The following is a 25798-nucleotide window of genomic DNA, read 5'->3' on the forward strand; positions in this document are numbered from 1 at the left end:
TTTTGAGGCTATCAGAATCCTTTGGCGGGGCTGGGTTTTCTTCTTCTCTAAGAAAGGGGAAGCTGATAGATAATCCCGGAGTGGGCGCCCCACACCTGCCTTAGAGCGCTCTACGCCGCTCTTCTGCCGCCTGAGAGCAAACCCTGTCACGTGCCACCCGACTTCTACGCAGGTCCCGGGACTTTGGAAACCCTGGTGTGAATTTCCCCCCTCAGCTTGGGGCGCGCCCTTGCCCTCACTCCGGCCATCTTCCCGGGCCCTCTGAAACCTGGACAAATGACCTCACCTCACAAACCCTTCCTGAGGCTCACAGGAAAAATTAAAGCACTTCATTTTGTATTTCCAAAACTATGTCCGTACCTTCCAAAGCTTTGTATTATTTGTTGTGCATCTGGCTTAGAAAGGAGTGAGCCAGACCAAAAAGTCAAGGAAAGCTGAGGGTCGAGGATGGAGACGCCTCACAGGCCACGTGTGAAAAGAGAGAGAAAAACTACGACTCCCAGGAGGCGGCGGGGCCGCGAGACCGGCGATTCCCAGCATCCTTTGCGAGGCCCCAAATCGTCTAGGTGGCACGCTCATAGAGATGGCGCGAAATGTCCAGGAAAGCTGTAGAGAGGTGGCCGTGCGAGATGGCAGCGACTGAGGCCCCTACCGAGCGGCTAGATGTCGCGTGCGGCTTGGAGAACGTGCCTGTGAGCGCGTGGCCCCCGGGGGCGGAGCCAGAACCCTTCCAGGTAGGAGGCGGGGCTCGACCGCCGAGAGTGCGGCGCGCGGTGGAACCCGCGCCCTTCTGTTCGGGGGGAGCCGTGCTCTGCCCGCGCACTGCGCGCGCAACCACTGGGGTGGAGCTGGCGCCCGGCCAGGTAGGGGGCGGAGATGGATGGCGGCGAGGATCCGGTACGCGGTTCCCCGACCTTGCAGCAATTCTGTGGATGACTCTCGTATCCCAAGTTGTGTCCGTATTCTCGACTTAGATTTTTCTTACCCTGTCGGAGAGCTGTTTCGCGCAGGAATAGCTCTTAAATACACAGGTTTTAGTCTTGTTCTTTTAACCCTCCCAATTGACCTTAACAAGAGTGACGGGATTGCTCTTTTCTCCCCACAGACGGGCAGGTCCAAACCAGGTGTTTCGTGAGGTCCCTTGGAAGGAGCCCTGAGAACCTAACTTTTTTTCCCTGGCTCTGTTCTCAGAATTCACTTGAGGGATCGGGGGGGCAAATCATTTTACCTTTCCGGTTGCCGGTGCCTCCTGCGTAAGATAAGGCATGGGCCCTATTCATGGATCTCAGCCTAGTGTTAGGGTTAAAAACTTAGACCCTAGAATGAGACTTGGCTGCTGTGAGCTTTTGGGCAAATGACAGACTAGCCTCAGCTAAGCCTTCCGTGCGCGGTTAAAATAATAGTGCCTGTCTCCCAGATTGCTTTGAGATTTGCAAGTAAAACTCTTGGTTTGCTGAGAGAACTTCTTGGTTTGCTGAGAGAACCCAGTAAGTGTTCACTGCTTTTACCACATCAAAACCCACTCCACTCTACCTTTCCCACCCTCTGACCTTGGCCTCCTCCTTGTCTATGGAATATGGCCAAAAAAACAATGATGTTGGAGTGAAAGGAGCACTTGGGCTTGGAGGTAGGAGAGCGAGGTGCAGGGCTGAGCCATCTTGACTATTTCTTGGAGTCTGAGCTTCTTCATCTGCAAAATGAAAATAATTAAAAATTTATAACCTTGGTCACATACACCATGAACACCCAGCTATCTGTGTCCATGCTTCCTTGGGTTGTTGTGAAAATCAAAAAAAACATAGTAGAGTCAATAGTTTCAAAGAGTAAAGCAGGATATTAATGTCAGGAAAGGTTATTTTTCCTCAAACTACCTTAGGGCTGTTTTATGGTTAATAATACAGTTGACGAGGGGTACCTGCGCAGCTCAGTCCATTAAGTGTCTGCCCTTGGCTCAGGTCATGATCCCAGGGTGGTGAGATCAAGCCCTCTGTAGGGCTCCCTGCTCAGTAGGAGGTGAGAAGTCTGCTTCTCCCTTTACCCCTGCTCCTTCCCCCCTGCTCATGCGTTCTCACTCTGCTCTCTCTCAAATTAATAAATAAAATCTAAAAATAATAATAATAACACAGTTGGCTAGCACCATATTAAACACTAGTCCCTAAAAGCTTATTTAACACCAAATATTGCTGAATGTCTGGTCAAAAACACTGATAAATGTTTTCTTTATTCAGCAAGTAATTACTCAATTACTTGTGTGTATAATGTGCTAGGCATTAAGCTAGACATAGAAGATAAAATAGTGACAACTTTGCCTTTGAGCTTACAAGACCATATAGAAAGCAACTTAGTTGCTGTGGGGGCCTGGAGAGGGGAGAGAGGAAGCCTTATGATTGATATTTACATGTACAGTTGATAGGCATAAGTGAAAATCTCTAGACTAATACTTAGTCCCTCAGTATTCTAGCTGCCTGGCTGGCTATATGCATAGCTCTGGGTAGAGTTAGAATTACAGAAAGAAGGTAAGATCCTTCCTCAAGGAGCTTATAGTCTAACCAAGAAGATAAAACATGCTTGAAACGTATTTATGATAAGCCTTAAAGTGTCTTTAACTAGTTTGCTTTCCTATATTCATGCGGCACACAAAACCTGCCTTATAAAAGGTCAAAATAGCTTTCTTACCCCAAGCCCTGCCTTCACAAGCATATGCACACATAAGAATTAAGGCATGAAAAACTCAAGGTAAAAATAACTTGTGTCTACTTTGCTTTTGAGTACTATGTGAAAAGGCAAAAGAACATTCACATGTTCACATTGGAAACAAGCCTATCATAAAGCCATCTGTGTTGAAAGCCAAGTAGAAAATAAACTAATTGATTTTCTTGAACGGGGAGTTGAATCTAGCCTTTTTTCAGGTTTCTGAAACCAGCCTTAACATATTTTTTTAAGATTTCAACTTGGCCTTGACAAGAATTATCTGGCTCACAGGCTCTTAATAGCTGCTTGGAGCAAAAACAAACTCATGGGGTAGAGGCCAAGTACAAAGATTCATGTAGCTGGTGTTTCAAAACAACCAAAAAAGGAATGAAGATTTTCACAGCACTTCCTTTAAATTCAGAATCAAGGCCTAGGTTTTAAGCCCAAAATACAACGCGGTGTCATACTTAAGTTCCTGGGGCTTTGATACAGAATTTGACTTAGAAAAGTCAGACTTTTGGTAAGAAGTTAGCAAAGACAAGACTTGCAATTTAGATCCCAAAGTTCATGCTATTAATACGTGCAAATCTAGTTCCGAAAAGAGAGAAATTATGTAAGAATATAGCCAAGGAGGTATATTTGCTTTTCAACATGCTGTCGCCTGGTTTCCATTTCAGCTTCTTGAGTGACCATGGTTTATTAAAAAAAAAAAAAAAAAAGGTTTTAAGTTTTCTGTCAAAAAACTTGAAATCTCCGCCCAGTTCTTCAAGGGTCTGGTTTCTGTTACATGGTTTTGCACTGGTCTTTTTGCATTTATTCCTAGCTCTTGTGTGATCAATGTTTGCATTTTGATATATACCAGGCAAAGGTCATTTATGTTATTATGATACAAAAAAATGATAAAAATCCCACTAACTGGTTCTTTCTAAATCCCAGAAAGATTTATTTAAATGCATCTAAGAAGCAATCAGGCAGTATATGTGGATGAATGAAAGAAGTCTGTGCTGGATCAATTCTTAGTCGTCCCCCCGCCCCCCTCCCCGAGATGGATAAGTAATGGAAAATAGAAATATATTCATATTGTCTCCTAGACAAAATTTTGGTTTAACTGTATTTGAACTTGGAAAGTTTTAACTTCAGAATCTGTTGTTTTCATCACTCTGCCAGATAGCCTACATAATTTATATTGAACGCCTATGTGCTAGCCACTAGAGTAAGCTTTTTACATGTATTCTCTCTTTTTTTTCCTTCATAGCTACCTGTGACATATATAGAAAGGAGATATTTAAGGAGATGAAGTAATGTGCCAGAAATATATGATGTTGTAAATATAAAATCTAGAAATAATATCTAGACGCATTTAAGGAAGCTACTGTCCCAAAAGTATAAACTGCCTGGCACACAGTACAGTGTTAGTTATTTAAATTTAATAATACCTGGGGTTGGGGGGCAGATACAGGTATTATTCCTGTTTTACAGGTATAAACCCAAAACTTAGAAGTTAACTTACCCTAAGTCACAATGCTAACAAGAGCCTAGTTCTATATGTGTCTCCTTTAGAACATTCTGTGTCCTACATTAAGAAGTTCCCCATAGGGGTGCCTGGGTGGCTCAGTCGGTTAAGCAGCTGCCTTCTACTCAGGTCATGATCCCGGTGTCCTGGGATGGAGCCCCATATCAGACTCCTTGCTCAGCTTCTCCTCCCTCTCCCTCTGCTTGCAGCTCCCCCTGCTTGTGCTCTTCTCTTTCACTACCTCTTTCTCTCTGTCAAATAAATAAATAAAGTCTTTTTTTTTAATAAAATAAAATAATAAAAAAAATTTCTTTTTAAAGTTCTCCATTGGTTGTCCGGTGTTCATGCCTGTCACAGGTCTGTCTGGCCTCCTGCACACTTTGTGTTAGCCTCAGTTGAAGACCTGAATCTTCATTAGCTATTTATATCTTTGACTCAATTTTCTAGCCATTTCCTGGAACAACTTTCAGCCTTCCACTGTGGGCATATCAATCAACAACAGTTGTTTGCAAGAAATAGAAATACAATACAAACTAACTCAAGCAAAAAAAACCAGAATGAATTGCCTTATAACAGCAAAATCCAAGAGTGGTTAACTATAGGCAGAGTATAGCCAAAAATGGCTATACTAGGGAATAATCTTTTGAAAACTATGGTCTAAATTAAGATATGATTATGTAATTATTCATCTTTTCAGGTATTTTTCTAAGTGAGGTAAAATATCTTTCTAGAGTGGCATTTTACTGACTATTAATGGAGGAGAAAATGGAAATATATGGAGATAATATAATTTGTGATAAGTATTGGTATCAGGGCTAAGTATTACATCAATCAAGGGAAAACAAATATTCTCTTTAAACAGGAAGTTTATCCAGAGGTCTCTATTATCCTTTGGAAAGTGTCTGCAGCTCATTTGGAATTAGATACTCTTTATAATCTATGTCTCTAAAAGATCTTAGATTGTGCATCAAGTTTAAATTCCAGAATCATTAAAAATGCTATCACTAGATTTTCCAATGTCTTTTTTTTAATGTTTAAATAAAAATAAGCAAATAACAGTATTTTTCCAAACCTATCCATAGCCAGATAAGTTCAACAGAATAATATGCTCTTCTGGGTAGCAAAGTACAGTAAGTCAGACTTGATTTCAAAAGGAGTTATGTGTGTCCAAAAAAAAAAAAATCACTTTGCAGTTTAGTGATTTATATAGTATATCAAAAATACATATGCTTTTAAGAAGAAATCAATTTAAAAGAATTCTTCATGAAAAGTTTAACAAAGAGATTGTAAAATCTTCATTTTACAAGTGCTTTTTAAAATGTCTCAGTGACCATTTCATTTCAACCTTGACTCTTAAAAGCTGGAAGTAGATTCTGTCTCAGACAGCAGTCATTGAATTTGACTGATAGGGCATCCTTTTCTAAGCCATTCTTTATCCCTTTAGGACATCTTCACTAAGCTAAAGCTGTAAGAAACGACAGAAACCAGAGAAGCTATTTCCGCTCTCCACCCCCAAATCACTTTTAAGCAGAGTGTTGGCCTTTCCCCGCTGGTACTCCCACTCATCCTCCTCCTCATCTTTCACAAGAGGATGTCAGTCCTTCCCCCAGCTCAGCGTTGTTTAAAATAGAGGGTTTTGAGCCTAACTGCACAGTCCCACCGAGGCCTCCACAGGGAGTGGAACCACACGTTGTTTAATGCTTTCTCCAGCTCTTGGCCCAGAGATGCAGTATGAATGGATAATCGACTGACGGCTACTCGGTTCAGGCTTTCCTCTAGATACTCTAAACTCTGTCACTGAATTAAAGCTTGTGCATCTGGTCCTGTGTAGTACGGCTCTTAGGGACTGCGCTGTGCCAGCAGGCCAATACCTTTATTGAGAGTGAGAATGAAAAACAGCCCATGAAACTGTTTTCTGGAAAAGAATGGTTTAGACAGACACATTGGTGAAATTCCTCTCCAGCCTCCATATCGGAAAAAGCCAATGCTGCTCCTGAGCAGGGAGATTATCCCTATGGATAGTGCAAGCCCTACATCTGATCGTATTTCCCTCTTGGCAGTGGCTGTGCTCAGGCAGAACCAAACGTCCAGTTTACTTCTACACACTGTGCGTCTAAGCTCACTCAACTGGCTTCTGTTTTTCTCTTCAGCTTACATTTCTTTTTTTTTTTTTTTTAAAGATTTTATTTATTTACTTGTCAGAGATAAAGGGAGAGAGAGCGAGTGAGCACAGGCAGACAGAGAGGCAGGCAGAGGCAGAGGGAGAAGCAGGCTCCCTGCTGAGCAAGGAGCCCGATGTGGGACTCGATCCCAGGGTGCTGGGATCATGACCTGAGCCGAAGGCAGCTGCCCAACCAATGAGCCAACCAGGCGTCCCCTTCAGCTTACATTTCTTATGTATTGTTCATTTATCCGAACTCTTTGTATGTCTCATTAAATCCTCTTAGGAACAAAGCAGGTGTGATACTGTGATTTATTTAAAGAAATCTATATTTGGTCTCTGTCCCCATTTCTGGCACAGAGCTCCTAAAACCCCTGTTATTTACTAAGTGATGAGAGCAGCAAAAAATGTATCTTTTGTTATGTTAATGAGGCGAGTTTTGAGGGGAGGGGAAATGCCTAAAGATGAGATCTGGTTGCCCCTGGAGTCAACCATTTGATTAGAGGGTTGGAACTTTCAGTACCCTCACCACTTCAATTGGGAGAGGGGCCTAGAGGTTGGAACATATGCAAATAGTAGCCAGCGATTTAATCAGTCCTGGCTAAGCCTTCGCAAAAACCTGAGAAAACAGGGTTTAGAGAGCTTCTGGGTTGGTGAATGTGGAGGTCCTGGGAGTGTAGCATGCCTGGAAAGAGTGTGGAAGCTCTTCTACATTTCTCCAAACCTTACTCAATGCATCTCTTCCATCTGGCTGTTCCTGAGTTGTATCCTTTTATAATAAGCTGGTGAGCAATTCTCTCAAATTAATCAAACCCAAGGAGGGGATTTTGAGAACCTCTGATTTACACCCTGTTGGCCACAAGTTCAAGTAACAACCTGGACTTGTGACTGATGTCTGAAATCCAAGGAAGAGGTCATGGGAACTTCCGGTAGGTATATAGCCCATCAGTCAGTAGCACAAATGACTGGTATCCAAAGGAGGGTGGGGGGAGCAGTCTTAGGACTGACCCATTAAACTGTAGGGTGTGATGGTATTGGATAAGGTCAGAACTGAGCTGAGTTGTAGAATACTCACCTGGGAGCATTGCTCGTTAGAGGTGTGGGGAAACCCTCTAACCCCACCACCACATTGAAACTGGGTCCAAGAACACTAATAGCAGGTATAAATAAATGAGTTAGGTTCTGTGTAAGCAAGAATTATTCTGTGCATAAAGACATATGCTGGGCTCATGAGAGATACTTTAATTTTCAAGGTTTAGAAATACGCTTCATTATGCTAAGTGAGGAAATAACCAGACATCAGGTTTCACAAAGAGATTTTAGACTTGGGACTTTCTTCATTTTCTCTAATGTGAAAAACTTTCTCCATATTATCTCTTTATCATCTAAAAAATTGGGATTTCTTTACATATATGTAGTACATCTACATTTATTAGTATCTGTATAACAAATATGATTTTTGGAATTCTGTCCACAGTTTCTTGGCTAATGCCTATTCTTAACATTATGAAAACTAAAAACTCTAAAGTAATAGTGTCTTTTTTTTTTAATAAGGTCGCTTTGATTCTTTTTTTTTTTTTTTTTTAAGATTTTATTTATTTATTTGACAGAGATCACAAGTAGGCAGAGGCAGGCAGAGAGAGAGGAGGAAGCAAGCTCCCCGTGGAACAGAAAGCCCGATGTGGAACTTGATCCCAAAACCCCAGGATCACAACCTGAGCCTAAGGCAGAGGCTTGACCCACTGAGCCACCCAGGCGCCCCGATAGTGTCTTTTTTAAACATCAAAATATATTTAGGAATTTAGGTAATCTTCAAATTAAAAATTCCTTAAATCAGTGGAAGACTGTCTTACAAAGGCCATTTTTTATTAATTTACTTATCATTTGTTACTTTTTCTGCAGTGACTCATAATAAAATAGACACAGGCATTTATATTGTCAGATCAATGTGAAAAGATCAAGAGCCAAAGATAAAATACTTGACTACGTTCAAAAACTAAACTCAGCACTGATTTTTCTGATATCCAAAGCTAAGAGAAAAATGAAATTAATTGTAAATCTTTCAGTTTCTGATAAGAGAAACTTATCCTTTCGTGACCCCATACCTAAAATGAAACCACAGAATTTTCATCCAAAAATTAACCTTATTTTTTAAATTGAAGAGGTGTGTTTTCAAACAATAGTATATAGTGTTTTGTCAATTTCGTTTTAATCTATTTTTATATATGTTGCAATTAGGAAGTGTCTCATCCAAAAGCTGCCTGGAATACATGTGAAATACATAACAGACCACGCTGACTGAGAGTATTTCTGTTTTTTACAGTATACTCCTGACCATGTAGCCGGACCTGGAACAGACGTTGATCCCACACAAATAACCTTTCCTGGATGCATTTGCCTCAAAACTCCCTGCCTCCCTGGTACTTGCTCCTGTCTCCGTCGTGGGGAGAACTATGACGATGAGTCACGCCTTATAGATATAGGATCTGAAGGAAAGTGTGCCAAGCCAGTTTTTGAATGCAACATCCTGTGCCCGTGCAGTGACCACTGCAGGAACAGAGTGGTCCAGCGGGGTCTGCAGTTCCAACTCCAGGTGTTCAAAACGGACAGAAAGGGCTGGGGACTTCGTACCTTGGAATTGATACCAAAAGGACGGTTTGTCTGTGAATATGCTGGTGAAGTTTTGGGATATTCTGAAGTACAGAGAAGAATTCAGTTACAGACAATACACGATCCAAATTACATTATAGCTATCAGAGAACATGTTCACAATGGGCAGGTCCTAGAAACATTTGTCGATCCTGCCCACATAGGAAATATTGGAAGATTTCTCAACCATTCTTGCGAGCCAAACCTGCTGATGATTCCTGTCCGAATTGACTCAATGGTACCAAAGTTGGCACTTTTTGCAGCCAGAGACATTTTGCCCGAAGAAGAACTCTCTTATGACTATTCAGGCAGATTTCTTAATCTAATGGACAGTGAAGACAAAGAAAGGCTAGATCCCGGGAAAATAAGAAAACCTTGTTATTGTGATGCCAAATCATGTGCTGCTTTCCTGCCTTATGACAGTTCACTGTTCTGCCCCTTAGAAAAGCCAAACATCGGTTAGAAGCAAAAGGCATGGGAGGAGCGCATTAAGCCTCTTCCGGTGGGTGACAGTGAGAAGGAACTGAACGGGTTTGGCTCAGCCCCTTCCCAGATCCTCTCTTACAAGCACTTTAGCCTCTGGGTAAGGCTCTGCTCTGTTAAGCACTTGTGTTTCATTTTAGGGGAGGGTGGTGGTTGTCAGGTTCCACCTCTGGCTGCAGAAGTTTAACTCAGGAATATAGCACAGACTATAAATTGCCTAGCAATATCTATTCTCCCTTTCTATAGTGGAATTCTCAGTTTTTAGCTGGGTACTTTTCCTAGTTAGATGTGGCTAAGTGACTATGTACTAGCTAATGAGATAGAAGCAAAAAATGGTGTGTCTTTAAATGGAGACATGTTTCCTTATCCCACTCTTCCTGTTGGCTAGAGCGTCTGCATATAGCTGGAGCTGGGGCATCTATCCCAAACCCCAAAATTACCTTAGAAAAGGAGGCCATTCATAAGTAATGAACAAACTTAACAGGAGACTGAGTGCCAAATACTCTGGAACTCTGTCATTCCTGATCTGATACCTCTGGACTTTTAGGTGAAAGTCCCTTGTTTATGCCACTATTATTGTCAATTTTCTAGCACTAGCACCAAACCTCATAATGATTCAAGGAAATCCTGTGGCTATATACCGAAGCCTTGCTTTCCAATTAATTTAATCAGTATTAAAGATGATGTTTTCATTTTCATTTCTGTGACTCCTGCATCTTATTTCTCATCTGCATAGAAACACAAATCAAGGAAAGGGGCCTGATTGATTATCACCTGCTAAAATTCTGTAATTACCACCAATAGTGAAAAATAGAACCAGGATGCTGACTTCCATGAACCTAACCAAAAAAGTCCTAATAGGAAACAAATTAAAAAATTTTTGCCATATATGGGCTATATTCCAAGTCTTTGAAGTTGTGCTTCAAAACTTTAAACAGCTTCAATTCTTCATGTGTTAGTAATATGAAAATCACCCTATCAATACCACAAAAAGGGATGGGGGTTTTATAGCTCCATTCAAACTTCTGGAGAGGCAAACATCTTTAACTTCCTTCCTTAAAGCAAGGATGTTGAAAAACAAAGTTAATATGGAGATTTATCAGATATTTTGAAAGCTAAAATAATCATTTGGCTCCTATAGTATTATTTAACAAATTCTTCAATTTCTTCTCTACCACATTTAAACCCAACCACCAGGAGGTCCTACATTTTATAAATTAAAGGGATCCATATTATACCTATTTCTGTATGATATCATAAGTGAGATAGTTGTATACTTTAAATGAATGAAATGTATGGCATATGAACTATATCTCTATAAGCCATTCAATAATGAGTATATTAGGGTTTGCATGTTTGAATTATATATTTTCCAAAATGATGCCATGCGAACAGGGGATAATATAGGGTACTCGTGAAATATTCTATTGTCTAAAACAACAAATTTTTCCTCCAATCAAATCATTTCTCCCTGCCAACCTTCCTCTAGAACTTTGCTTTCTCTGAAGGGGTTCTGCTTTTGGTAAAGCAGTTTGTACCACTCATTTCAAGACGGCCCTACTTCTCCTCACAAGCACTAAGATACTTCCGAAGCAGTAAGGAAGTAGCCAGAAGGAAAATGTTTGGCTCACTGTTTAACTCTACAGATACCTTTCCTACTTCCTTATGTTGCTGGTGGAATCATAAAACTGCGCAACTATTCCTCTCTCTCTCTCTGCCTGCCTCTCTGCCTACTTGTGATCTCTCTCTGTCAAATAAATAAATAAAATCTTTAAAAAAAAAAATGTCACCATCTGTGAGTCAGAGATACCCACAGAGGACAATCTTCAGTTCAAAGACATGAGCAGCATCTTCCTCTTCATGCCTCTGCCAAAGACAGAACTCACTGAACATAGACCCTTGGAATTTTCTGTACTCATGCCCAAGTTTATTCTTAAATAGCACATAAACTATTCTTAAATAGTTTATTCTTAAATAGTCCTGGAAATCAGATTCCTCATGTAAGAGTCAAAGTAGTCTATTCTGAGTCTTTTCTAAACACTGAGCTAACTGCATTTACTTTATTGCCATGTTTTTTTTTAATGGTGACACTTCTACTTTTGAGAACAAACTTTAAAAGATATACTTCTGTTTAACTATTATCTTAATAAAAATATATACATTTTATAGTTATAAATTACTGCAAATTAAGAGAGTAAAATGTGGCATATACCTTCTTGGAATATATAAAAAATTATCTTGGAAAAAAAATTGTCCTTGAAGTCAATTTCCACTGACTTCATTAAGAATGTAGAAATGTGGGGTGCCTGGGTGGCTCAGTGGGTTAAAGCCTCTGCCTTCAGCTCAAGTCATGATCCCAGAGTCCAGAGCCCCTCATCAGGCTCTCTGCTCCACAGGGAGCCTGCTTCCCTTCCTCTCTCTGCCTGCCTCTCTGCCTACTTGTAATCTGTCAAACAAATAAATAAAATCTTTTTAAAAAATGTAGAAATGTATATCTTGGAAACAATTTTGCCTCAGAATAATAAAGATCATACTTGGAAAATAAAGCTTTCCAATTTCTTTAAAATGATTTTTTACATTCCTAATTATTTACAAATTATCAGTGGTTAAATGGAAAATTCTGATTTAATTGAAAAGATTCCTTTCTCCCTTTTGTTCTCAGTATTAATACCAGTACCAGTTAGCTCTGCAGCATAAGGGAGGAGGGGATTCAGGACATCCACAGAAGACTAACTTGGATAAAACAGAAGATTTTAAACTCAGTCTTGTTAAAAAGTGGGGAGGGAGGTAGAATTTGCCCAAATTCTTTTCATTCTCTTTAGGTTTTCAAAGAGTCTTACTTGTGTAGAGTATTTCTAATTACAGCTTTGGCACTGTTCAGTTTATTAGTGTTGAGCAAGTTACTGAATCTCTCGAAGCCTACTTCCCTTTTCTGGAGAGCAATATTGGGAAGATCAAATGAGTTAATACATGTGAAGGGTTTAGCCGTCAACTCAGTACAAGGATAGCTACAATAAAAAAGACAGAATTACAAGTGTTAACAAAGATGTGAAGAAATCCGAACTTTGATATGTTGCTGGTGGAATCATAAAACTGCGCAACTATTCCTCTCTCTCTCTCTGCCTGCCTCTCTGCCTACTTGTGATCTCTCTCTGTCAAATAAATAAATAAAATCTTTAAAAAAAAAAAAAGAAAGAAAGAAAGAAAAGAAAAGAAAAAGAAAAAAAAAGGGCGCCTAGGTGGCTCAGTGGGTTAAGCCGCTGCCTTCGGCTCAGGTCATGATCTCAGGGTCCTGGGATCGAGTCCTGAATCGGGCTCTCTGCTCAGCAGGGAGTCTGCTTCCTCCTCTCTCTCTCTCTCTCTGCCTGCCTCTCTGCCTACTTGTGATCTCTCTCTCTGTCAAATAAATAAATAAAATCTTTAAAAAAAAAAACTGGACAACTATTTTGTAAAGCCTTTGGGTTAATTTCTTAAAACATTAGATACAAGGTAACCACATGTTCCAGTAACTCCATTCCTAGGTATAGATCCAAGAGAAATGAAAACATGTCCACAGAAAAACTTGTGCACCAATGTTCATAGTGGCATCATTCATAATAGCAAAAAAGTTGGCATGCCCCAAATGTCCATTGACTGAGGAATAAGTAAACAAAATGTGGTATCCTTACTGTGGAATATAATTCAGCCATCAAAAGGAATGAATACTGACATATGCCCCAACATGGATGAACCTTGACAATATTATGCTAAGTAAAGGAAACCCTACACAAAAAGCTACATATTGTATGACTCTATTGAAATGAAATGGGTGGCTCAGTCGGTTAAACATCTGTCTTCAACTCAGGTCATAATCTTAGAGTCCTGGAATCAAGTCCTGGGATGGAACAGGGCAGGGAGCCTGCTTCTCCCTCTCCTATGTATACCCACCTAGCCTTGTATACATTCTATCTCTCTCTGTCAAATAAATAAATAAAATCTTTAAAAATAAATAAATAGGGTGCCTGGGTGGCTCAGTGGGTTAAGCCTCTGCCTTCGGCTCAGGTCATGATCTCAGGGTCCTGGGATCAAGCCCAGCATCGGGCTCTCTGCTCAGTGGGGAGCCTGCTGCCCCTGCTCCCACCTTCCTCTCTGCCTTCTTGTGATCTCTGTCTGTCAAATAAATAAATAAAATTTTTAAAATAAATAAATAAATAAATAAATAATATATATGAAGTATCCAGAATATGCAATTCCATAGAGATATAAAGTAGATTAGTATTTGCCAGTGGCTGGTAGGGAGGGAGGTATAGGAAGTGATTGCTCATAGGTACAGGGTTTCTTTTCAGGGTAAGCATACTAAAAAGCCCTCTCAGGGGTGAATTTTATGTTACATGACTTATACCTCCATTAAGCCGTTACAAGAAAAGGAAAAAAGACGCGGGTGCCTCTCCCTTGGAAACTGGTCGCAGATAATGGCTGAACACTGCTATAGGGAAGAACTCAGAGAGACACTTCTCCACTCACCATATGTCCTCAAAACAAAACACAAGTGTGCTAAATCCTGTGATCGTGGCCATTACCACTAACAGAGATGTGCACTGCTTCAGGGTGTGGTGAGACTACGAAGAACGGAAGCAAATGCTTAGTAAGAACAGAAATGAATCAACTAGCTTGCCAGATCGTTCTTCTCAGATGGCATGAAGGCAATTCTTGAATAACAAAATGTGGCTCCCTTGTAGGGTTGAATGTCAATTTTCTTGCTTCTCTGTTTGGAGTTCCAGAGGTACTCACATGTCACAGGAAAGCACACTGTTGTCATTCCAGTTGCACATGGAAACAGGAATATTTTGCAACATTAACCAAGCCATACCACTTTTCATCTTGCAGATGTGTGGTTCTAGAAGTTTGATATTGGTTCTGCACGCTATTTCATACTAGTTGCTTCTCATTACATTAAGAAATAGTTAAAACGGCAATTTAAGTGATAGTTGTTTATTGATGAAATTAAAATGGGTTCTGCAATAATAATTCATTAAATGAGATCTCATTATGGCGTTTGAACAGGATAAGTAAATTTCATGGTTTATTTTCAACTCTGTGTTTGCAAAATGAAGCTTTTTCAATTTGAAATTAATAATAATAATAAAAAACTACCAAACAGCTATACTGACTCAAGAAAGATGGTCTCATTTGATATCATTGTTAAGAGAACACCAACTATGTGAAAATCTTGCTAATAACAACACAATTTATAATTTTACTAAAAAGGAAATAAGAAAAAAATCAATTTTTTGAAATAAATATGTAATGATTTATGACTCAGGTCATAATTTTATTATCCATTTAAACATTGCCAGCTCGGTTGGATGCCCAGGCATGAACAAGGATAATTAAATTTAGTCATATTTGATATTTTGCCAATTTTCAGTCATATAAAAAATACAACTTTATACATGCTTTCCATTCTTGTGGTGATGAAGATATTTTTGTCAGTTAGGAAGATAACTTGGTCTGTAACTTTGAAGTATCTCTGCAGAGCACCAGTGGCTCTCCCACAAGCTGTCCCAGCCCTCACACTTAGAAGGGAGGGGAGGAACAGTGTTCTCGGCAAGGTTCACATGAAATAATGGAGGCAGATAGGCTACTAAGTACCATATAAATTTAGATATCATTTCAGATACATTTCTGGGTTAACAGTTTGCTATGCAGAACACTAAAGACAATATATTATCATAGACATCTTTGGTTACCTCAAGATTCATTTAGCTTCAATGTAACAGTAGGTCTGTTTTGGTGGTATAGGTTATAGACACATTAGAATACACTCCCAAAAGAGATCTGGTATTTATTTAAATAAAAGGATACCTGTCTTTGGTCATTTAAGTAGAGCTAAAATTATAAACAAAATCTGAAGTTGGAGTTCCCTTTTGCTTCATAACTATTAGAGATTTCCCTGGGATACTAAAAATCCTCTCTATTTTTGCGTATGTTGTTATTTACCGTTAGTTTTCACGTCATTGCCCAAAGCTACAAGTCATCCTCCTCCTCTGAACAGGTAATCAACCACTAAACCCTATAAATTCCCCACGCGACACATGTCTAAAATGTGTTTTATTCACTCTATTATTGTTTTATGCCATGCATCCATTATTTCTTCCCTCAACAGTCCCTCTGCCTCCAGCCTGGTCATCTCTACGCAGTCTCCCCAGGTCTAAACACTTCCATGACTCCTCAGCACACTCAGGAGGCAGCCCAACCTTCTCAACATGACGAGAAGACCCTTGACGGCCTTTCCACCTCATCTCTCACTTTTATTTCTCTGAGGCCCTCTTTGAAAAGCCATGCCCTCTGTCATCCCTCATCTTGACAATTGCTATTCCCTTCTGGAAGAAGCTTAAGGAAGGAAGTTGATTACCTTTGTTGCAGAGGGAATTAGAAGAGGGGCATGTGTGTGTGTGTGTGTGTGAGAGAGAGAGAGAGAGAGAGAATTTGCATTACTCTTACCCTTGCCTTCTTTGTAGAGAATACTCTGGATTTTCTTTATCCTGAAATCTTTTTCAGGTATTGCTAGAATTTCTTACCCTCCATTTCCTATGTTGGTTTTTCACATGCACACTAGGTAACTAAAATAACAAGAGGGCCCGCAATATATTCTATTTCCCCCTCACTTTGCTCTTTCTTCCCTCCTTCTCCTGTTTGTGTTTGCGGCTAGCAAACACCACTATTCACCACTTCCATCAGCCACTATTCATTCACTATTCACCACTTCCATCAGCCTGCTGTCTCCTTGTCATTCATCATCCTCCATCACCTGCCCTACCCTTGTCCTCAATGCCACATTCCCATGGTTGAACTGGGGAAAATACAAATTACTTGATTTATCGTATAACTATCCCTGCTGTGTACTGCTTTGCTAACTTTGTTAATTCTCTGGCCCAGGCAGATTCAATGCTTCTAAGGGCAGTCAGTTACAGAGTACTGATGCCACTAAATGCAACACAAATGTCCCAGGGCCTTGGGTCACCATGCCCCACCTCTAACCAGCCCCCACTCCACCCTCCCTCCACCCCTTGTCCACTTCTGTCTTCTTTTCCTAAACTTCTGCCACCTCAAAGCATTTGTGCATAGAAGGTGAACAAAGAAAAGTACTTCCAGACAAATCAGAGACCAATTTCTCCTAGCCCATATTTCAACATAATTGATTCCTCTCAATTAGGGCTCCTTTTGCCCTCAAGAAGTTTTACAAAGTGCATTTGTTTATGCTGTTTATATTAGAGGTGTTTGCTTTGTTATCCATCTGTTCTTCCTATCCTCCCCAACTCATGAAAATAACCCCGGCCCCCTTTCCTCACCTCCTTCTACCCGACCCCCAATTATAGACTCATTGGTATACAACCTTGGCTCTTTCAAGGGTGGTAGTTAAAGCCAGCTCAAAGATTAATCCTTGACCTTCAACAAACACTAGAACTTCCCACTATCCTAGCTAGCCCTATAGAAATTGCTCCCAAAATTCTGACTAGTTTAAGACAATTTTATCTACTAAATTATTGACTTTATTTTATAGTGAGAGTATTTCACTGATATTGACTATCACTGTCCTTCCAGAAAGAAGTCATTGTAACACAGGGAAAAGGGGTACATAATCACTTGAAATCTCCTAGCCAAGACCAGCACCTGGGAAGTAGTTCTGGCTGAACTGTCTAGTCCTCTAAACAATTCTGTTATTCATTCACTCATTCAATTCATTCATTCTTTCACTCACAAACAATTGTCAAATGTCTAGTTTGTGCTATGTGGTGTGAAGTCGACTTTCTGAGCTCATAATTCATTCAGCAAATGTTTCTGAGCACCTAATGTGCTACGTTCTGGAAATTGGGACAAAAAGCAATCTTCATTCTCAAAGTATTCACAATCCAATTGGAAAAAACAGGAACAAAAATTAGAGTGAGAGGGTCTCAATTCAGGATCAACATATTATGTCTACACTTCATAGGTCTTTGAAACATTTAATTTGGGGTGTGGGTGTGTGTGTTTGTGTGTGTGTGCAAATTTGACATTTGTGCACTGGTGTATGTCTAGCTCCCCAAGAGACTATGAGCTCCGTGAGGACTGGGACCAGGTCTGTTTTTGCTCACTACTATCTCTGCAGCACTTACTGGCCATTGTTGAGTGAACAAACTAATAAATATTAGTGTGATGAATCTGACATTATCTTTAGGATAATGTCCAAATTTCCTACCAAGGCACTTTAATTCTTCCACAATCTACTCTTTGAGCAAAGCCTCACAACTCCCTTCTCATTTTATAATCTAGCCCATCTGGGTAGCTCTACATTTTCTAAACAGGCCTGAGGATAAATTTGGCTCCCACTGCTTTCCTCCCTTGGGACATCTCCCATCTCAGATCCTTCCACTCCCCTTCACTGTGTATTGACTTCTTTCCCAACCTTCTTTATTTTTTTTAAAAGATTTTATTTATTTATTTGACAGAGAGAGCAACAGCGAGAGAGGGAACACAAGCAGGGGGAGGGAGAAGCAGACTCCCCGCTGAGCAGGGAGCCGACGTGGGGCTCTATCCTAGGACTTTGGGACCATGACCTGAGCCAAAGGCAGACTTTCAATCAACTGAGCCACTCAGGTGCCCCTCCCACCCTTCTTTCTTTCTTCCTTCCTACCTTCCTTTCCTTTCTGGAATTCTATTTTTAATTTTTTAAAATTAAACTTAATTAATTAATATATGATGTATTATTGGTTTCAGAGGTAGAGGTCAGTGATTCCTCATTTATATAATCACATTGCTCATTACATCACGTGCCCCCTCCCCTTACCACCCTCCCCTCCGGCAACCCTCAGTTTCAACCCTCAGTTTCCCAGTTTCTTTCAAGTCTCAACTCAAATCCTATCTCTGTGAAGCATATGTTTGAGTTCCTTGGGAAGGAGACTCTGAGAGGAAGGTGGGAGTGTGGGGAGATTACGAGTGGGTGCTGTTGAGCATAGCACCTGTGGAATAGAAGGAAAGGAAATAGACTGGACAAAGAAGAAGTTGCTCTGCTATGAAATCTCAACAAAGACCACAGCCTACCCAAGGAGCTCTGAAGCTGCGATGGCCTTTCAGGGTTGCCTCTCATCCTAGTGCACTGTAGTGTGGACTTTTTTTTTTTTTTTAAAGATGGGTTTATTTATATGAGAGAGAACACGAATGTGCACATGCGAGTGGGGGGAGGGGCAGAGAGAGAAGGAGAGAGAAGCTCAAGCAGACTCCCTGCTGAGCGTACAGCCCCATGCGGGGCTCAATCCCAGGACCCTAAGATTATGACCTGAGCTGAAATCAAGAGTCAGTCACTTAACCAACTGAGCCACCTAGGCACCCCAAAGTGGGGCCTTTAAATTCCTGTATCAGCAGGTCACCTGATGCAGACTGTCTTTGGAAAGGGGTATGGTCTTGGGTGAGATGACTGACAGCACTCTCAGCAGCTAGGGAAATAAATCCTTCTGTCCCTCAGGGGGTAGTGGGCACAGCACACAGCATTCACTATACCAATATTCTCAAGTTTCAGCACCCATCAAAATCACCCAGAGGGCTCCAAATCCTAGAGTTCCTGATTTAGTAGATCTGGAGTAGGACCTGAGAACTTGCATTCTAGAAGTTTCCAGGTGATGCTGATGCCACTGAACTGCAGACAACACACTGTGACCACAGAAAGCCTCAACCCATTCATTTCTGACCTTTTACATTGCTCTCACCCCTTGCTGCCTTGTGCCATGTAATTTGGGTGTATCATCTTTTTCTGAGTCTCATCCTCTTAAGAATGTAAAGCTCTATATGCCATGTTATGGTTGATGTTTGTTATGGACTGAATATTTGTATTCCTCGAAGTTCATACAGCCAAGCCTTAACCCCCAATGTGAAGGTATTACCTCCTGGCAGAGAGTAATAAGGTTTCAATAAGGGCCTAAAGATGGGGCCCTCATGATGAGATCAGCACCCTTATAAGAAAAGGAAGAGATACCTATGTCTATCTGTGGGGTCTCTCTGTCTCTCTTTTTCTCCAAAAGCACACACCAAGGAAAGGCAATGTGAACACACAGACAGAAGACAGCTGTTTATAAGCCCCGGGGTGAGAGCCTCGCCAGACACTGAACCGGCCGGCTACTCAGCTCAGACTACTCAGACCCCAGAACTTCAAGAAATAAATATCTGTTGTTTAACCCATCCAGTCTATGGCATTTTGTCAGAGCAGCCCAAGCCCACTAAGATAATATTCTTCCTGAAAGTACATGGAGCTGGAGTGGAGCAAAATGGGGACGTGACCACATTTGTATCTCTAAAAGAAATGGCCCTAGGGAGAAGAACAGACTTGGGGTGGAGGACAGAGGGTTTGCCCGAGAGGATCCAGGGATATGGATTAAGGGATTGTTTACAGTGGTCCGAGGGAGATCCGCAGCTTGACTCTGGAAGGCGGAGAAAAACAGATCGAAAAATGTATTTAGGAAGCAGCAGCGCCCAGCCCTGCTGAGGGACGGGATGTGGGAGATGACAGAGAGGGAGAGGTCAAGAATGACGCTGCAGGTTCTGGCGCGAGCACCTGGGGGTACTGAGGAGCATTTCCTGAACACTGGCAGAGAATCAGTTTGTAGGGCACAGGGTCTCAGGTACAGGGCTTTGACAAAGTTGGGAGGTTTGTTAAATACCCAAAGCATAAAATTACGCATACTTTCAAAAAAATTAACTCATTAACTTGCTTCATTTTTCTTCTCCATAAACCGGATTTTTCCACATAATATTCCCAGTGTAAGGAGATGTATGTGATTTGGCTTTTGTCTTCAGGAATGCTTCTTTGCATATTTGACCACCAACAACCAGTTTAAACCCTCATAAGAGAACATCTTGTTCTGAACGGGCTGTACCCAAAAGAAGGACAAAGAACATCACATGGTCTGGCATTATTGCCAGAAAGCATCAGCATCTTACCAAATTTGTTCTCCCATCTCAGATACAAGCTCTGGCTAGTCCGGTGATAAGAGAAAAAGGAGAACAATGGGAAGGATGACCTAAAGCAGAATATTACCAGGGTAGATACCAGGGATTCAGTTCAAGCAGACCTCCACCATGAAGCAGAGGCGTTTAGAGTAATGATACATTTGGGATACTAAAGGCATTTTGTTTTTTCAGAAGGAATTTTTTTTCCCATTTAAATCACTTTGTATTATTTTTTCCATTTATATCAATCTGTATTATTATTATTCTTTATACCGTATATCTTTAATGGTTTTAATATTCAATACTTTAGTATTTAATATTTTGTGGAATACATATACTTTAAAGATTTTATTTATTTATTTGACAGAGAGAGACACAAGCAGGCGTAGTGGCAGGCAGAGTGAGAGGGCGAAGCAGTATCCCTGCTAAGCAAGGAGCCCAATGCAGGGACCCTGGGTCCAATCCCAGGACCCTGGGATCATGACCTGAGCCAAAGGCAAGACACTTAACTGATTGAGCCACCCAGGTGTCCCTTGTGGAATATATTTTAACATGACAAGGTGGGAGAAAATAAATATGCCTTCACTAGTCATTTCAAAAACATGGGTAGCATTCTGCAGTATTTTTAAAATCTACGCTTTTATCCCTCTTCCTGGGTTTTTTTTTTTTCCTTCACTGAGATACAATTCATGTATAACATTGTGTAAATTCGATGTGTACAACTGTGGTAATTTGAAATATGTGGATAACATGTTATAGATTGCAATATGATCACCACGCTCCTGCTGCCTAACACCTCCATCAAGTCACATGATTACCACTTCTTTTTTTGTGGTGAAAACACTTAAGCTCAAGTCTCTTAGCAACTTTAAAGTATACAATACAATATTGCTGATAATAACCACAACGCTGAGCATTAGATCCCAGAAGGAACTCATCTTTTAACCTAAGCTTTAACCTTTAAGATTTAGGAGTCTCTTTCTCATCCTGCTATAAATAAATATTAAACAAATACATAGCTTTTCTCTTTTTTTTATTATGATACCAGATAAAATTAGGTTTTAAATTTTCAAAAGATCAGGAGACTTACAAGGCTACAAGCCAGGGAGATTTTTTTAGAAGCTATTATTTGAAATAGTTTAAGGCACAACAAGCATTCCTTAAGCAGAGATTCCTGGGCAGAGATCAAATGGGTTCACTAACATTTTTTTTTCCCCTTGAAAAAGACTCTATTTTTTTACCAACACACCTTTTTTGTGTGTGTCTGATTAGGCACAATGTCCACCTCCCCCACCACTGCCACAAAATATCAAAGGTGATGACAAATGCTATTCTCACTTTTTTTTTTTTTTTTAACAAGAAGAAATTCAATTGGAATTCTCCAGTTGCAGTTCCGGTTTATTCTTTTATAAATAGTGCCACTTGGAGGATCCACAAGGCAATAAATAATAGTTGATCCTCTATCACGAAGCCAACTTGGTTATTAGGAGTGTTGCAGACATTCTAGGACATGAAAGGTCTAAGCTCCAAGTTTAAATGGCCAAATCCACAGGTCCCAACAAAGCACATGCGCCGGGGAATCAAAAGGCCACGCACCACTGAGAAGCTGCTAGAGGGCTGACTTTAGGTCCTCACTTCTCACGCACATCCAAAGCTCAGGTCATTTAGCGAAACTTTTTGAAGCACCCATACATACCAGCTGTTGTTTGTGTGCTTCAAGACTACAGTAAGCTTTTTGTTGTTTTTGCTTTGTTCTGTTTGAAGATTTTACTAAGTCATCTCTATACTCAATACGGGACCCACACTAACAACCCAGAGATCAAGAGTTGCATGCTTTCCTGAGCCAGCCAGGCACCCCACTTTTGTTTTTTTTAAGCTACCATAAAGCAAAAGCTACTCCTTAGTTTTATGCAGCTGATTTTACCTTGGTTTTCACTTCACCCAGGAATTCCCATCACAAAATTCCAGAATGGAATTTCATAATTCCTAGAAGATTGTGAAATGAGGGATGCCTGGTTGAACCACCAGCTCTTGGTTTCGGCTTAGGTCATGATCTCAGCATCCTGGAGTCTACAGCAGGTCTATGTGAAGGGAGGCGCATACATTTTTTCTGTCTTACCTTCCTCCCAAATGGTTTACTATTATTCCAGAAGAGTCAAGAAATAGAGCCTAAAGCATCAGTGTCTCGGGAACAGGGCCACCAGATGGACACACCAGTCACTTCCAGGAGCAATTGTCCTAATCTAACGCTTCCAGGCAGAATTTTCCTGACAACCCTTTTCTCCTTTCTCCTACAGAAGAGCTCAAATAATTAAGGCCCTTGTTTTATAGATAATGCAACTAAAGTTCCTAAGGGGACTAAGGTTTAGGGGGTGAGAATGGGGACTTGGAAAAGTATCTAATCCCAGGACTCAATTAATCCCTATTCACTTCTTGGGGAGGGCTTGGGAAAGCGCGTTTTTGTTTTTGTTTTAAACAATCTCCCCCAAGTAAGTCTCTTTTATTTTTTTCTTCCTTTCTTCCTTCCTTTCTTTCTTTTTCTTTCTTTCTTTTTTAAGATTTTATTTATTTGACAGAGAGAGAGCACAAGCAAGGGGAGGGGCAGAAGGAGAGAGAGAAGCAGGCTCCCACCAAGTAGGGAATTAGATGGGGGACTCAATCCTAGGACCCCAGGATCATGACCTGAGCTGCAGGCAGCTGCTTAACCGATTAAACCACCCGGGTGCCTCCTCCCCCCAAGTACTTCTAATGTAACAAGCCAGGTAAGGCCCAGAGACCCACTCAGAGGCCATCAGATGGAGAAAGAAAATGGGTGAGAAGAGGCTGGAGAGATTAGCTAACATGTAAGGTTCCTGACCTTCAGACTCTGATTTTTTTATCTTTCTGGGGCACATGAGGTCAGAAGCATCCCCAACCACATTATGCTTAGGAAAAGTCAGAATTACTAACTCAGAGGGGCTCCAGATCACCAAATGACTAGGAGAAAAATGACATGGTAATTAGAAGCAGTGAAGAGGTCACTGTGGATTATGGGCAGGGGTGAGGAGTGGAAGCAAGTTACTCCTGAAAACTGATTTCATTAACAGTCACTTTTTGCAGACCGGAGTCATTTGCCACCAAGATTGAACCAATCAGCACACGCCAGGGTGTATTTCAGCAATGGACAGCCAGGAATGCTATAATGCTGAAGCCCATAAAGACCTCCTTGATTTTATTCATCTCCGCTGACAACTATTCCTGAATCCTACAGATGAATTTCCCCTATGCTGAACTACCTTGGTTGTTCTCAGATTCATTTTAGAATAAAAAACCACTAAAAAGCTGCAGATTCACTGTGCGTGGGACTATAAACTGGTACAACCATTGTTTTTAAGCTGTCAATCAGTATCCATCACAATTTAAAATAACCATGTGCCTTGATACAGGATTTAGACTCCTAAGAATTTATCCTACAGAACTATCTGTACAAATTGGCAAAAATGCACATAAGTACAAATAGGTTTACTGAAACATTTTTAAACAATGAAAACTGAAAATAACCCAAATATTCATCAATAGTGGAATGCTAAAATTAATTTAGTTAATTCAGCTATTTTAAGATTTTATTTATTTGAGAGAGCAAGCACACACAAGCAAGGGGGAGGGGCAGAGGGAGAGGGAGAAGCAGGCTCCCCTTTGAGCAGGGAGCCTGTTGCAGGACTAAATGCCAGGACCCAGAGATCATGACCTGAGCTGAAGACAGAAGATTAACTGACTGAGCCACCCATGTGCCCCTAATTCAGCTATTTTAAAAAGATCTAGACCTATATAGTACTTTCTTAAAATGTACAAAATAGATTAAATGAATAGTGTTTATAGTATGATTCCATTTTTTTTTTAAGATTTTATTTATTTATTTGACAGAGAGAAATCACAAGTAGATGGAGAGGCAGGCAGAGAGAGAGAGGGAAGCAGGCTCCCTGCCGAGCAGAGAGCCCGATGCGGGACTCGATCCCAGGATGCTGAGATCATGACCTGCGCCGAAGGCAGCGGTTTAACCCACTGAGCCACCCAGGCACCCCATGATTCCATTTTTTTTAATAAAAACCAAATATAAGTTGTATATACTGTGCCTGATTTCTGTATATATATATGTATATATTTATAAATTGTATGTTATATATATATCAATATCAATGCATACATGTATAATATATGTTTGCAAATGCAAACAAACAAACAAACAAAAAATCCGGGAAGATACAGTGACTGTTGATAGTAGTTACCTCCTGGCCCAGGTTCAGGAAAACAGAACTCACATGAAGGGCTTCTAAGGGCACTTTGTGTATTTTTGAGATTTTCTAGGTTTACCCTATGTATTTTACTGATCTTAAAACTAAAAATATACTAATGAGTTTTCTAATGAAACTTGATGGATCATTATTAATAATATAATTGTGAATAAAGGCAGTAGAAATTCAGACCCTCCTGCAGGTCACGTTCATCATCTCCATCTCCTCTAACAAGCTAGCGATTGGGGAACCTGGCTGGCTCAGTCAGTGTAGCGTTTGACTTTTAATCTTGGAGTTGTAAATTTGAGTCCCATGTTAGATGCAGAGATTACTTTAAAAAAATTTTTTTTAAGATTTTATTTATTTATTTGACAAACAGAGATCACAAGTAGGCAGAGAGGCAGGCAGAGAGAGAGAGAGGAGGAAGCAGGCTCCCCACTGAGCAGGGCTGCATCCCAAAGCCTTGAGATCATGACCTGAGCTGAAGGCAAAGGCTTAACCCACTGAGCCACTCGGGCACCCTAAAAAAAAATTATTTTTTTTACTTAAAAAAATATAAAGCTAGAGACTGAGATGGACAAACATTTTAGAACATTTTTTTCTTATGGAAAAGAGGTTTGCAGGGTGCCTGGTGGCTGAGTCCTTCAGCTCAGGTCATGATCCTGGGGTCATGGGATTGAGCCCCGCATGAGGCTCCCTGCTCGGCAGGAACTTCCTGCTTCTCCCTCTCCCTCTGCTGCCTCCCCCTTCTTGTGCTCTTCACCTCCCTTTTCTGTCCCCTTTCTCTAGCCTTCCTAAATCCAGAGTACCCCTAAGTAAAAAGGTGTCCAACTAGAGAGAGCGTTTGTATGAAAACAGCAAAATCAAAACACAGTCTGGCCACTAGAGGGGGAACACTACACATAAAACTAGTTTAAGTTGCCACCTCACATAAAAACATTCCCACAGAGGGAGGTACAGGGCTGGCTCCAAAAGGGATTGTCCAAACTAATAGGCCACAAGCAATAATCAATGTGACTCAGCCTTTGGCTTGCCTAGTATGTCTTGGGGGGGTGGAGGGGGAGGTTTTGC

At 40.7% G+C, this 25798-nt stretch overlaps 1 protein-coding gene across 1 annotated transcript; it reads left to right on the forward strand.

Moving 5' to 3' along the window:
• Positions 1–583: 583 nt before the first annotated feature.
• Positions 584–10195, forward strand: LOC132009867 (histone-lysine N-methyltransferase SETMAR). Its single transcript, XM_059387881.1, is given in 3 exon segments — positions 584–618; positions 620–734; positions 8689–10195. Coding segments are annotated over 3 exon segments (939 nt in total). The 3' UTR covers positions 9478–10195.
• The last annotated feature ends 15603 nt before the right edge of the window (positions 10196–25798 follow it).

Source organism: Mustela nigripes, chromosome 2 (genome assembly GCF_022355385.1).
Source record: "Mustela nigripes isolate SB6536 chromosome 2, MUSNIG.SB6536, whole genome shotgun sequence".
NCBI classification, from domain to species: Eukaryota; Metazoa; Chordata; class Mammalia; order Carnivora; family Mustelidae; genus Mustela; species Mustela nigripes.